The sequence below is a fragment of the Salmo trutta genome, chromosome 11 (genome assembly GCF_901001165.1).
Source record: "Salmo trutta chromosome 11, fSalTru1.1, whole genome shotgun sequence".
Lineage (NCBI taxonomy): Eukaryota > Metazoa > Chordata > Actinopteri > Salmoniformes > Salmonidae > Salmo > Salmo trutta.
In genome coordinates, this window is record NC_042967.1 from 14,373,136 (window position 1) to 14,386,031 (window position 12,896).

Below are 12,896 nucleotides of genomic sequence, written 5' to 3' on the forward strand. Positions count from 1 at the left end.
ATTCCACAGGTCACAATCAACAGCCTGATCAACTCTATGTGAAGGAGATGTGTCGCACTGCATGAGGCAAATGGTGGTCACACCAGATACTGACTGGTTTTCTGTTCCACGCCCCAACCTTTTTTTTAAAGGTATCTGTGACCAACATAGATTAGGGCCTAATTTATTTCAATTAACTGATTTCCTTATATGAACTGTAACTTAGTAAAATCGTTGAAATTGTTGCATGTTGCGTTTTATATTTTTTGTTCAGTGTAGCTTCGTAAGAGGAAGTCGCCATGTTCCTGCTGCCATTGTGATTTAACCCTGTTGACCTTGTTTATGGCCATAATGTCAACATGAAGAGCTGACACTGGTCAACCACAGTACAACTACAGGTCAAGGTCATTGGTACCTCTAAACATAATGAATCTGGATGATCATATGAGTATATCACTGTGCTCTCGCCAGCTGTTCCATTTCATTACTCTAGAATTATGCTAGAAATGCATTGAAAACAGGTTTACTGGTTGAGAAGGAAAGCTGCCTACCAACCATATTGCTCATTCACAATTGGCTACAGTTCCAGCATGTTCCCCCATTGCCCCTTTGGCAAAAATGTCATAATCTCTGAAGCGTGATGGGTTTATGGTAGCCTTCCCTTAACACCTTGGTCTATGGTGGAATGTACCATCTGTAACTTGGGTTATGAGAGTGTACACCAATAGGGGCTCAAGTAGGTAACCGGCCCAAGCTTTTTAGGTTTGGTACACTGCAGGTTCTATGCTCCAAATATTCTAAGAATGGACCATGAAGCAGTTTATCGTCCTTATTAAAGCAGTGTGGAAGAGGCCTGGCGGACGCAGAGGAGAAGGTGCAGGGGGGCTGGAACACTGACCTCCAATCAGGAGAACGTATACTCCAGTAAGATCCTCCTATTGGACATGGAGTCACCTGGACTGGAACCCAAACTGAATATTGCTCCGTTTCAACCAATGTTTGAGAAACCATTCTTTAAACAACCTGGTCAATAGGGCACTATGGTAAAAATGTGTTGAGTTGAATTAAAATAAAGATCATTTATTTGTCTCCAAAATGGTGGAGGGTTGCCAGCCTGGCCAAGTTGTTTGGTAGTTTTCCATCACCTCTGAGAGGATTAAGTCTCCTCAACAAAGCCACTTGTTGTTCCTTAAGTAAGGTAGTGGGTAAGCAGGATTTCCGTTTGCAACAATTCGTGACAGCACACATTATTTTAATACGCTTGCCAGACTGTTTAACACGGCCTAAGTATAGGGAAACATTTCTCGGCTGGCTTCCACTAGCAATACGTAAACGTTGTTGTGAGGTGCGCTTGGTACCGTGATCCAGAAGGGGGATTTCATAGACTATGTACGTCGGTTGTATTAGCGGAGGTGAGGGAAGAAACGCAAACATGCAACAAAAAAATCTCACATACACCCTCATTCAGAATTCTTCAAGATAGAGGCCAGGTCATGTGATATGGTAAGCTTTTGAAGTTGAATGAACTTCGGCCCATTTCGGTTCCTGACAAACTGAAACCTAAATCCTCTGTTTTGAACTTGGTGCGGTGTTAGGCCTTTACACCCCGGGCAGCTAAACCAGTGGTATGTTTTCCGCTCTCAGCCCTAGACAGTGACATACTCACACCCCCCTTACCGTTAGACTACTGGAGCTACTGCACGTACCCAAAAACACAGTCCAAATATTTTCTCAATGGCCCATTTAACCACAATTCAGTCTTGTGTGTATTAGGGAGTCTATTGTTTATTTCAAAAGTGTCTAACTGTATTTACAACCCATGATTAGACTATTAGCTGTTGTTTATTGGCACAATTGCCAACTTCCTTGTACTGTACCCCATGGTTATGAGAAAATGGCACTGGTGATTGAGGTTTGGCTTCCTTATGAAGGCTATGTAACCCTTTCTGTGGCAATATGGTCCCGTGTGGTCCCATGTGGCTCAGTTGGTAGAGCATGGTGTTTGCAACGCCAGGGTTGTGGGTTTGATTCCCACGGGGGACCAGTATGGAAAGAAAAAAAAATGTATGAAATGTATGCATTCACTACTGTAAGTCGCTCTGGATAAGAGCGTCTGCTAAATGACTAAAATGTAAATGTAATATTTAGGCCTTTTTGCAGCAATTTTATACACCATGTTAATCACACACATGCTTCTGTAGGCTACATGATGTTTAGGGTAGTAAGGCCCTCGGCAGGTTAAAGTCTTTTTCAGGATATGTACATGTTAAGCAATCTCCACATTAAGAAGTTCCCGTTCTTGTTGCGTCATTTCTGTCATGTGTAACTATTGGCCCAGGCCAGAGCTATACCAGAGGAGGGCACACATTGGCCCTTCAACTGTCGCTTTAATAATTCCCAGAGACAAGCTTTAACAAAACGTACTGAACTGACTGGAGCATTAGGTGGCTATTGTTCCAGAGACAAAAGGACATTCTGTCCCCTAAAAAAAACACTGGGGTGCAGAGAAAGGGAGGAAAAAAAAGTGTGCCTTCATATGTAATATTGCATCGCTCTCACCCCACAGTGGCTAACCTAACTGTTTTTTTGTTGTTGTTTGTTTTTGCATTTCAGCTCCCAAGAGGAAGACAGCAGACCCATATCTCCTTTCTACATAAGGTAGGTCCTGGTCTTGTTTTTGTCCTGAGAAAAGAGGCCGACAGCATGTTATTATGGAGATGTGGGGTCATAGGGCCTATCCGCTGCATTTCATGCCATCTCAATGCATTAACATAGGAAACAATAGGGCCACCAGAAAGAGGAGGGAAGGGAGGGGGCATGCTGTGCACGTGCAAGCTGTCGTTGTTATGATGGTGGCAGTGTGAGCACGTGGTCTCTGGTCCAACAATACTTCCCGTAAAGCTGTAAAAACCAAAACATTTCCCTGATTTGTATAGTAGTGAGAAGAAAGGGATCTCTGTCAACCCTGAGGTTGAGACTGGCACCTTTGTTTATTGTTATCATGCTGGTTATTTTGGATATTGACCTCTCCAATGGGCCTACACACTGTACTCCTGAAATTGTACAATTTTAACATCTCAAATTAGATCAATTGTCATACAGTACATCCCATTGTTTCATACATCTGGATATTGATCCATCACTGTATTCACAAAGTATCTGAAGAAATAGGTACATATATTTGTGAAGTTATCATATAAATATATCATATAACAGAACATTTCATGTTACTACATCTATAGTGCGGAACCAGATTCCCAACATAGTTTGACAATCCACTCAATTGTCACGCCTCCACTTGATGGAAACATTCACCAAATCATATACCCATCATTAACTGCTTTGACACCCTGTCATACAGTGACATCAGACCAACATGGTTCTTAATGGAACCGGATCGTTCTGGTTTGACACCTTGCCATACAGTGAGATCAGACGAACAAGGTTCTTAGTGGAATTTCTGGTTGAACCGGATCATTCTGCTCTGACACCTGATCTATGAGTCACCCTCCAGTCAGGCACCCCCCCCATTACATTTTATGGCATCATTTCCTGTTAACTTCCTGTTTGGCTGATACTGTAAACTCTAGTCACGTCAACTTTACCGCCTTCACCAGGTACTTTGAGGCACATTGAATGCAAGTGTACCTGCTGAACTCTATAGTAAGTTCATAAGCCTTGGCACAGACCCTCATTCGGCCGTTTCTCCTTTGAAATGTACCCTAAACAGGTTTCATCCTTCACATATACCTAGTTATGTGTTCAAGACCGTGACCAGTAGCATACATCTGATATTTTCACAATGATTTCGATCGATGGTGATGGATCAGAGGCCATAATGTATATGATGATGAAGGATGCCAAACAGGGGTGGACTGGCTATCTGGCATTACGGGCAAATGCCAGATGGGCTGGTCCATTTTTAGCCCAGTGGGCCTGTCTGACTCAGTGGGCCTGTCTGGTTTTTTTGCGCAAAATTGTAATTGTCTGGCTAATAACGGGGCCCTCAAGGGACAAATGAGCTGGTGTGGGGTAGGGTTGGGCAGTATCCAGATTTTCATACTGTTTCTGTACCATACCGGGTACGCACAAAACAATTTAGGCAACAGGGATGTGACGCTCGTTGTATTGAGTAGACCAAGGTGCAGCGTGGTAAGTGCTCATGTTCAATTTATTTATATAAACTCAGAACACTAAATCAAAATAACAAACAACGGAAAAATGAACGTCACGTTCTGCAGGCTATACTGAGCTATACAAAAACAAGATCCCACAACCCAGGTGGGAAAAACCCTACTTAAGTATGATCTCCAATTAGATACAACGAGGACCAGCTGCCTCTAATTGGAGATCATCCCAAAGAAACCCAACATAGAAATGCAAAACTTGAACCTGAACATAGAAATACGAAACATAGAAAAACACCCCCTGTCACGCCCTGACCTACTCTACCATAGAAAATAACATCTTACTATGGTCAGGACGTGACAAGGGATCTTGATCTAGGAGGGGATTGAATGACTCTGCTGTAACCAAGAAGCTTGATCTTGACATCTAGCAAGTTAGCAAACCAAATGCATAGCTGGAGCCCTGAGCTGGATATAATTTATTTGACACATCTTAGGTTTCTATAGTTATACTCAACTTACCATTATAAGCAGTGGTATAGCACAGCCAATATTTCCAAATGCTCCGGTATGCGGTATAAACGGTATATCGCCCATGCCTAGTGTGGGGGCCTCGAGGATAAAAATGGGCCGGTATGGGGGCCTCAAGTAAAAATATGGGCCGGTGTGTTAGAAATGCTAAGGACAATTTCTGTTCCCAGTCCACCCCTGATGCCAAAGACCTTGACACTACAGAGAGAAACATTACCACAGTGACTGATGTTTACCACTACACAGCCTGTGCTAGACTGCCTATGTGCTAGCCTGCACAGTACTTCTCTCTCTTCCTCACGCAACCTTCTTAAGTGAGTCATGCTTTCTAAGTAAGTCCAGCGTCTACTAGTTCCCCGTCACACACGCCATGGGCACCACAGGATAGCTTAATCCTTTCCCAGTCAGAAATAGAGCTCACCTTTCAACCATGTTTCCTTTCTATGTTGATCAAATCCTGGCTAATAAGTGACTGTGGTGTAATACCGGATTAGTTGAACGGACGTTCATTTCCTTTTGAATCCCTGTATGTTGGGCACACACACACACTGAGTTGGATGTGTAGGTTCTCATTTAATGTTTGGTCTGTTTCAAGCCCCCTGTAGAGTGACTCTGGGAGTTTTTCCTCTACGTTTACTGCCTTCTAGAATTCCATAACACACATTTTTGTTCACTTCCCTTGACTTTGACACCCAGAATGTTTTCTAGGACTCACTGTTCCAGCTTTTGTGTGTGTGTGTGTCAATGTGTGTGTGTGTGTGTGTCAATGTGTGTACGTGCGTGTGTGTGCGTCAATGTTTGTATGTGTGGCTCCACAGAGATGTCTGTTGTCTGGTAGCCCACCACTTGGACTGTTAGCTTAACATGGGTCACCCATTCCTTCTAGAACATCACATTCACTCTCTGACCCATAAACATAACACTGCAAATACTCCTTTAAAGGTGCACTATGCAGAAATCACTCTGCCATTTCCTGGTTGCTAAAATTCTAATAGTTCGCTTAACTTCAGTTTATGTGACAAAACAAGGAAGTACAATCTAAACCACTGTGAAATATTTATATTTTACTAGGCAAATCAGTTAAGAACAAATTCTTATTTTCAATGACAGCCTAGGAACAGTGGGTTAACTGCCTTGTTCAGGGGCAGAATGACAGATTTTTACCTTGTCAGCTCGGGGATTCGATCTTGCAACCTTTCGGTTACTAGTCCAACGCTCTAACCACTAGGCTACCTGCCGCCCCGCTGTGAAATATATTTTCCATAACCAAAAATATTGTACTTTCAGCTGATGTACAAAACCAAAATTAAAACACGCAAAAACTAAACTTAAGCATGGGAAGCATAGAAATGGAGCACATAGAACACATCTACCGCTTCTTAGACTTGCTTTCAATGATAATTATATATTACAGCTTTAATGGACTGTTAGCACTTCTAGCGCCTCTGACCCACTCCTATAACATTTTTAGCATAGCGTTCTCACTCACTTGTTAGCTAGAGTAAAAGTAACCTGGATTACAGACAGTTGGGGAACGTCCCAAATGTCACCCTACTCCCTATATAGTGCACTACTTTTGACAAGGGCACTATAAAGGGAATCGGGTGCAATTTGGGATGCAACCTTATAGCCTCTCTGTGACCCATGCCTCGCTACCCCATCGTCTAGCCAGGTCATCTCCATAAAGACACGATGGAGCGCTCTGCCATGGAAGTAGATCCCCAGTAGGACATTTGTTGTGGTGCTTTGGTCTGTCACCATGGCTACAGTATTGGAGCACAAATAGGTCTCCAATGATCGTAACCATGTTGATTATCTGACTCCAATTCCACCCTGTGGTTTGCTTTGAGTTATAATGATACCTACCCCAGGCCTAGTTATAATGATAGCTACTATTTCTATTTCTTGTTGTTGTTGGCTTGCCAGCGGATGGAAAAGCTTTAAATGGACCTAAATGAATCATTACTTATCTAACATGAAATAAGTGTTTGATGATATTATAATGCTCTCAGTCCTGGATTTGGATCTCTCTCTTGTCTCTGTTTTAAGATGGAGGTTCTGGATCCTGAGTCAGTCTCTTATTTTGTTGACCGTCAAGAGAACCGTGTGTGCTCCTCTTGTGGTAAGGGAAGGTCATGGCCAGGGGCCGACTGTTTGACAGCTCACGACCCACAGGACATATTCATTGCACACCCGGGCTGCATCCGAAATGGCACCCTATTCCCTATATAGTGCACTACTTTTGACCAGAACCCTATGGGTCTTGGTCAAAAGTAGTGCACTAAATAGGGAATAGGTTTCCATTTGAGACGCAGACCAAGCCGCACCTCATTCCAGACTTGTTACATGTACGTGTCTAGAGTGGGCGGAAGGTTCTAATAGCTAAACTCAGTGGTACATATAATCCCTTTCCAGACAGTGATGTCATATCCTGGAATGGATTGGTAGCCTACTGGTACTTACCCCCCTTTTGCCCGCTGCTGTGCCCGGACAGAGGCTACTTGGCATGGGGTTGGCATTCCCAGTCTCCTGGTTGTTACACTAGACTATAGACTCCACATTGGGAGGTTTAGGTTGCATGTAAACAGGCTAACGACTGCTGCCCTTGTTGCAGGATAAATATGGCACTGTCCAAAAGACACAACAGGAGACAGAATAGAATACAACTTTATTGTCCATCTTTCTAAGGAAGCGTTTGCATTATGAATAGGGTTAAATATTAAAGACCTGTCATAACCTGCTTATGATGTGCTTATTACCATATGTTCGATAAATACTAAGTCCTAAGGATTCACCGCATCCCAAGGTAACTAGGCTATCCACATGCTGTCTCCCTCTAATGGAAACCTTGACTTTATTCATTAAGGTTCCTTCCCTTGTCTTAAACATATCCCATGTTCTCTTCTTGGCCCCGAAATTACCATTGAAGGTGAGCATTTGCCCACTGAAGTCGGTTAAGATGCCGAACTGCAGTCAGGTCAAGACCCTGGTGAGGACGACGAACACTCACATGAGCCTCCCTGAGACGGTTTCTGATAGTTTGAGCAGAAATTCTTTGGTTGTGCAAACCCACAGTTTCATCAGCTGTCCGGGTGGCTGGTCTCAGACGAGACCGCAGGTGAAGAAGCCAGATGTGGAGGTACTGGGCTGGCATGGTTACACGTGGTCTGCGTTTATGAGGCTGGTTGGACATACTGCCAAATTCTCTAAAACGCTAAAACATGTTTATGAAAATGTATAACACTCCAAAATATACCGTAACCCTAAAGTAATTTATTTATTAAATGCATTTAAGTTATGGTACAGAAATTAACATTCAATTCTCTGGCAACAGCCCTGCTGGACATTCTTGCCAATTGCACACTTCCTCAAAACTTTAAACATCTGTTGTGTGACAAAACTACACATTTTAGAGTGGCCTTTTATTGTCCCCAGCACAAGGTGCACCTGTGTAATGATCATGCTGTTTAATCAGCTTTTTGGTATGTGGTACACCTGTCAGGTGGATGGATTATCTTGGCAAAGGAGAAGTGCTCACTAACAGGGATGTAAAGACATTTGTGTACAAAATTTGAGAAAAATAACCTTTTGTGCGTATGGGAGATTTCTGGGATCTTTTATTTCGACTTGTGAAACATGAAACTAACACTTTGCGTTTACATTTTGGTACAGTATATTTTGGTGTCAAAATGACCCATAGTACCTCGTGACATATGAAGTTATTTTTGGTTGTATAAGCACTTTGTGACATCTGTTCATGTAAAAAGGGCTTTATAAATACATTTGATTCATTCATTTTAATCTTTCAAAATATTCCGGTGTCCAACATCTTGGTGACACATTATGGGCCATAACACCTTGGTGACACATTAAGACATGTTAGTTATTTTAAACCCTAGCATTTGGTACCAGATGTATATTTGGCTTTTCAACACTGACAGTGTCATCCATTTTAGTCAATTATTTTCGGGACATTGTGACATTTACCGTTAACCCAGTTTAAAATAAAACCTTTGGCTAGAACTGAACGAGAATAGAACATGCCAGACTAAAAAATGTGTTGATTGTACACATTTTGAAAAGTCATCAGAAATACCTCGCAATAATCAGATAAGCGATAAGCAGATAAGCAATAAGCTTGGCTTCAATTAATCTCTTGTTTGATGTGATGCGACTGTTCATTGTTTTATGCTCTGTTTACACACTAGCACTGTACACACACACTTTTCACCTATGTTCTATAATCACTTTATTAATCCCATATAATTACTCTTATCTCTCCTCCATCAGCTCTCTAATTTGTCCATCCTCACCTTGGCCACACACACACACACACACACACACACACACACACACACACACACACACACACACACACACAGCCATGCTATCACTGTCAACACTGATGCTGATGGATGAGCTGTAAGGAGAATATTGTGTATTTTTGGGTGCTCAGTACCCCCACACACAAGCTGAAGGAAGGAAGTCATGCTTTTGTGTATTTCTGTGAATTCCTCTGGTGTTTCCTGGTAATGTTGGAGCTCAAATAGCCTCCTATTTACATTGATATTCTAGATTTGTATTAATAAGATGTAATGTTCATATTTAGTAAGATACTGTATCTACAGTATGGTGCCAAAAGCCATTATGAACGACCTATATTCATGTTATTGTTGAACTGAAAAATCACCTTGTACGCCTGGCCTCAATAGCTGTGCTGACACTGCATGCTATCTCTTAAGGGAAGGTGGTAGTCAGCCATATCACATTCACCTAGCAAACGCACTCACACAAACACACACACCATCACCTGGTCTAGCAAACGCACTCACACAAATACACACACACACAAATACACACACCACACATACAGACACACACAGACACACATCAGACGAGAGAGGAGCTGGCGAGCTGCTGTCACTCACTGTATGTAAGGTCTGCCATGTCCTCTTCATTAGGTGTGTGTGTGTGTGTGTGTGTGTGTGTGTGTGTGTGTGTGCGCTTGTGTTTGTGTGCGCTTGTGTTTGTGTGCACGTGCGTGTGTAACAATAGACTAATATTAAGGGGGAGACGTGCGATCACAGCTTACCGGTCACCATGGCAGCCAGCCACTTTGCTCCCAGAGGGCCTCCTTAGGAGCTGAATACGGCTGACGTTTTGACACACGCGCACACACACATGTACATACATAACACACACACCCTGACTGCCTGGGGTCAGCCACAGAGCCTGGGGGCCTGTGAGGGCTGCCTGTTCAGACCACCTGTCTCTCTGCTGTCTTAAAACGTGCTCTCTCTCTCTCTTCTCTCTCTTTATTTCTCTTTCTCTCTCTTCTCTCTCTCTTCTCTATCTTTCTCTCTCTTCTCTATCTTTCTCTCTCTTTATTTCTCTCTCTCTTCTCTATCTTTCTCTCTCTTTATTTCTCTTCTCTCTCTTTCTCTCCTCTCTCTTTATATTTCTCTCTCTTCTCTCTCTTTATATTTCTCTCTCTCTCCATCTTTCTCTCTCTTCTCTCTCTCTTCTCTCTCTTTATTTCTCTCTCTCTTCTCTATCATTCTCTCTCTTCTCTCTCTTTATATTTCTCTCTCTCTCTCTCTCTCTCTCTCTCTCTCTCTCTCTCTCTCTCTCTCTCTCCAGCAACCACCTCTCATCTGTCCAGTGTAGATCTGACCTGACTAAGTGAGTACACTGCCATTCTATATTATATACTCACTACGATGAACTGTTCCAGGAGGACATAGTGGTGACCACGCAGCATAGTTATATTATATATTCACTACGATGAACTGTTCCAGGAGGACATAGTGGTGACCATGCAGCATAGTTATATTATATATTCACTACGATGAACTGTTCCAGAAGGACATAGTGGTGACCATGCAGCATAGTTATATTATATACTCACTACGATGAACTGTTCCAGGAGGACATAGTGGTGACCATGCAGCATAGTTATATTATATATTCACTACGATGAACTGTTCCAGGAGGACATAGTGGTGACCATGCAGCATAGTTATTTCAGTCGTTTCACTGACAGCTGCGGAAGAAGCTTTGTCTGGTGCATATCGTATTTCTCAATAACATCCTCTCTCCCTCTATTTCTCTCTCTCATTCTCTCTCTTTTCCCCTCTCCCTCTGCTCTCTCCATCTCTCTCTCTAGTGTTCTGGAGAGGACCATCAGGTCGGCAGTGGAGCAGCATCTCTTCGATGTGCACATGTGCGGAGGAGGTCAAAGTACGACGGAGGATTCCGAGTCGACCGGGTGCTCCTCGTCGCCCGAGGTAACCCCGACGGCACGGCAGAGACGTCGGCACCAGAGGGAGCAGGAAGAGGCTCAGAGACACCGGGACAGGAGCAGGTATGGACCATAGAATGAAGCCTTACATAGAACATTTGTCTCAGCCTATTGGTGTAGGATCTGTCTTTACTATTGTTGATTGGTATATTTGGTCAAAGGCATCCTTTGTGAGTATCATTGCGAACAGAGTGACATTCTCAGAGTTCTAGGCATCAACAATGGCAGTTTCCACCATTGGATTTACCAATATCAGTGGACTGGGAGACTTATTATGATCCGATGTCAATTCTAGTAATTCAAACTCTATGCTCCCAATGGCCTCACCTCTAGTGGTCATGTCCACTGGGGTTATAATGGAGTCTGGGGTCCTAGTGCTACCAAGCTAGTCTTTGTTGATAGAGACCTGATGGAGTCTGGAGAAGCAGTGAAAACATGGATTAGCGGGCTACATTAGTGCAGCCACCCACCATACAACGTCAATAAGACAAGTCTACTGTACTCTGTAAATAGAATTAGCGCAAATGCTAAACATGGCGTTAGCCTGGGTACAAGGTATAAGTAGACGAAGTCACCACGATGACCTTGTCATTTGTAACCCAGGCCGCTTTGTTACAGCGAGAGAAAGAGAGTCAGTTTGATTCCCCCTCTTCTTTCCTTTATCTCCATTTGAAAACAGATCCTCGTCTCTGAGGGAAGGAGACATCAACAAGGAGAACATCCCAGCGGCCGGCAGCGTTAGCGGAGCTAGCAGCTGTGGTGTTAGCGTGGGTGAGGAAGGAGTCAGGAGGGACTACCAGACTAGTCAGGGAGGGCTCCACCACGAGGGCCCCAGACCCAGGAAGCCTAAACACTGCCACCAGAGCCCCACGCTTGGCCAGCTTAGTGACAACCAGGACCCCCACGCGGTAAGTCACTCTCTCTCCTCCTCTCTTTCTTTCTCTGTGTCTCTCTCGCTCCTTCTCATTGCAGATGTGTGCCTATTGTTGCCATGTCATGCTCATTTATACTGCAGGTCCCTTGTTGAATTCAGGTGGAGGTCAAACATACAAAACAGCACATCTAAGACAATTACTTGTTTACTTATTTTGCGGTGCACTCTCATCCTTTATTTTCATAGTGTCATGTTTTATACTCCCAAAGAGCAACCTGACCCTTCAAGTTCCCTAGCCTGGCCTGGTTTTCATAATCCTCCCTCTTCTTCTCTCACAAAACATTGTGATGCCGACAAGGTCTACGCCGCTGTGGTGTTTTTCACTTCGCTGGTGTGACGTCTGGCTTACCACCAACCCCCGTCTACTCTTAATGGCTGCTATGAGTCACTCCTGAGTAATTGGTGATGTTTCACAAGAACTGCTAAATCAGGGACAGCAGAGAGATGGAGGTAGATAGAGAACATTGGTATAAACATCAGCATAGCCGCCAATGGCTGGATTCCTAATCAATCTTACATAGGCTACAGAGGCACATGATAGGCCAGGCAGCGTGCTCTAGCGCTCCGCTAAATGCTAGGCAACCTCCCTCCCTGGAACACTCTAAATTGCAGGGCAGCGTGTTAACAAGGTTCACTGAGGTTCAATTAGCATTTGCTTTTGAAGATGAGGAAGGAACACATGTACTGTGTTGTTGTGTAGCAAGGGCTTGTTGTCGTTCAGGGTTCGAGACCGTCATGTTCAGAACAGTGTTTTGTTTCGGAGTTAAGGTAATAACCGCTTACCTCAGTGACATTGTTTATGTGTGCAAATTAAATGCATAGCAAATTAAGAAAACATACCATTTGAGGTGTGTCGCAATATGATATTGGACTCTTGGAAGGCTGAATTTGATATTTAAAATGTAGGCCCTCAACTGCACATTTTAGTATATTTCCCATTTAATCGTCTCATTATGCTGGAGGGTATGGTATTGTCTACCTCAGGTCATTACATCATTGTCTAAGAAATATGCTTCCAAACTGC

General features: G+C 43.4%; 1 protein-coding gene across 2 annotated transcripts in view; it reads left to right on the top strand.

The window, feature by feature from the left end:
* The window catches only part of LOC115202259 (protein FAM13A), a 78,932-nt gene that overhangs the window by 43,179 nt on the left and 22,857 nt on the right, over positions 1–12,896 (top strand). For both annotated transcript variants that reach the window (XM_029766279.1, XM_029766280.1), the window contains exons 9-12: positions 2,593–2,637; positions 10,278–10,319; positions 10,804–11,001; positions 11,618–11,846. In XM_029766279.1, the coding sequence (XP_029622139.1) occupies positions 2,593–2,637; positions 10,278–10,319; positions 10,804–11,001; positions 11,618–11,846 (514 nt within the window). The remainder of the gene's footprint in view (positions 1–2,592; positions 2,638–10,277; positions 10,320–10,803; positions 11,002–11,617; positions 11,847–12,896) is intronic.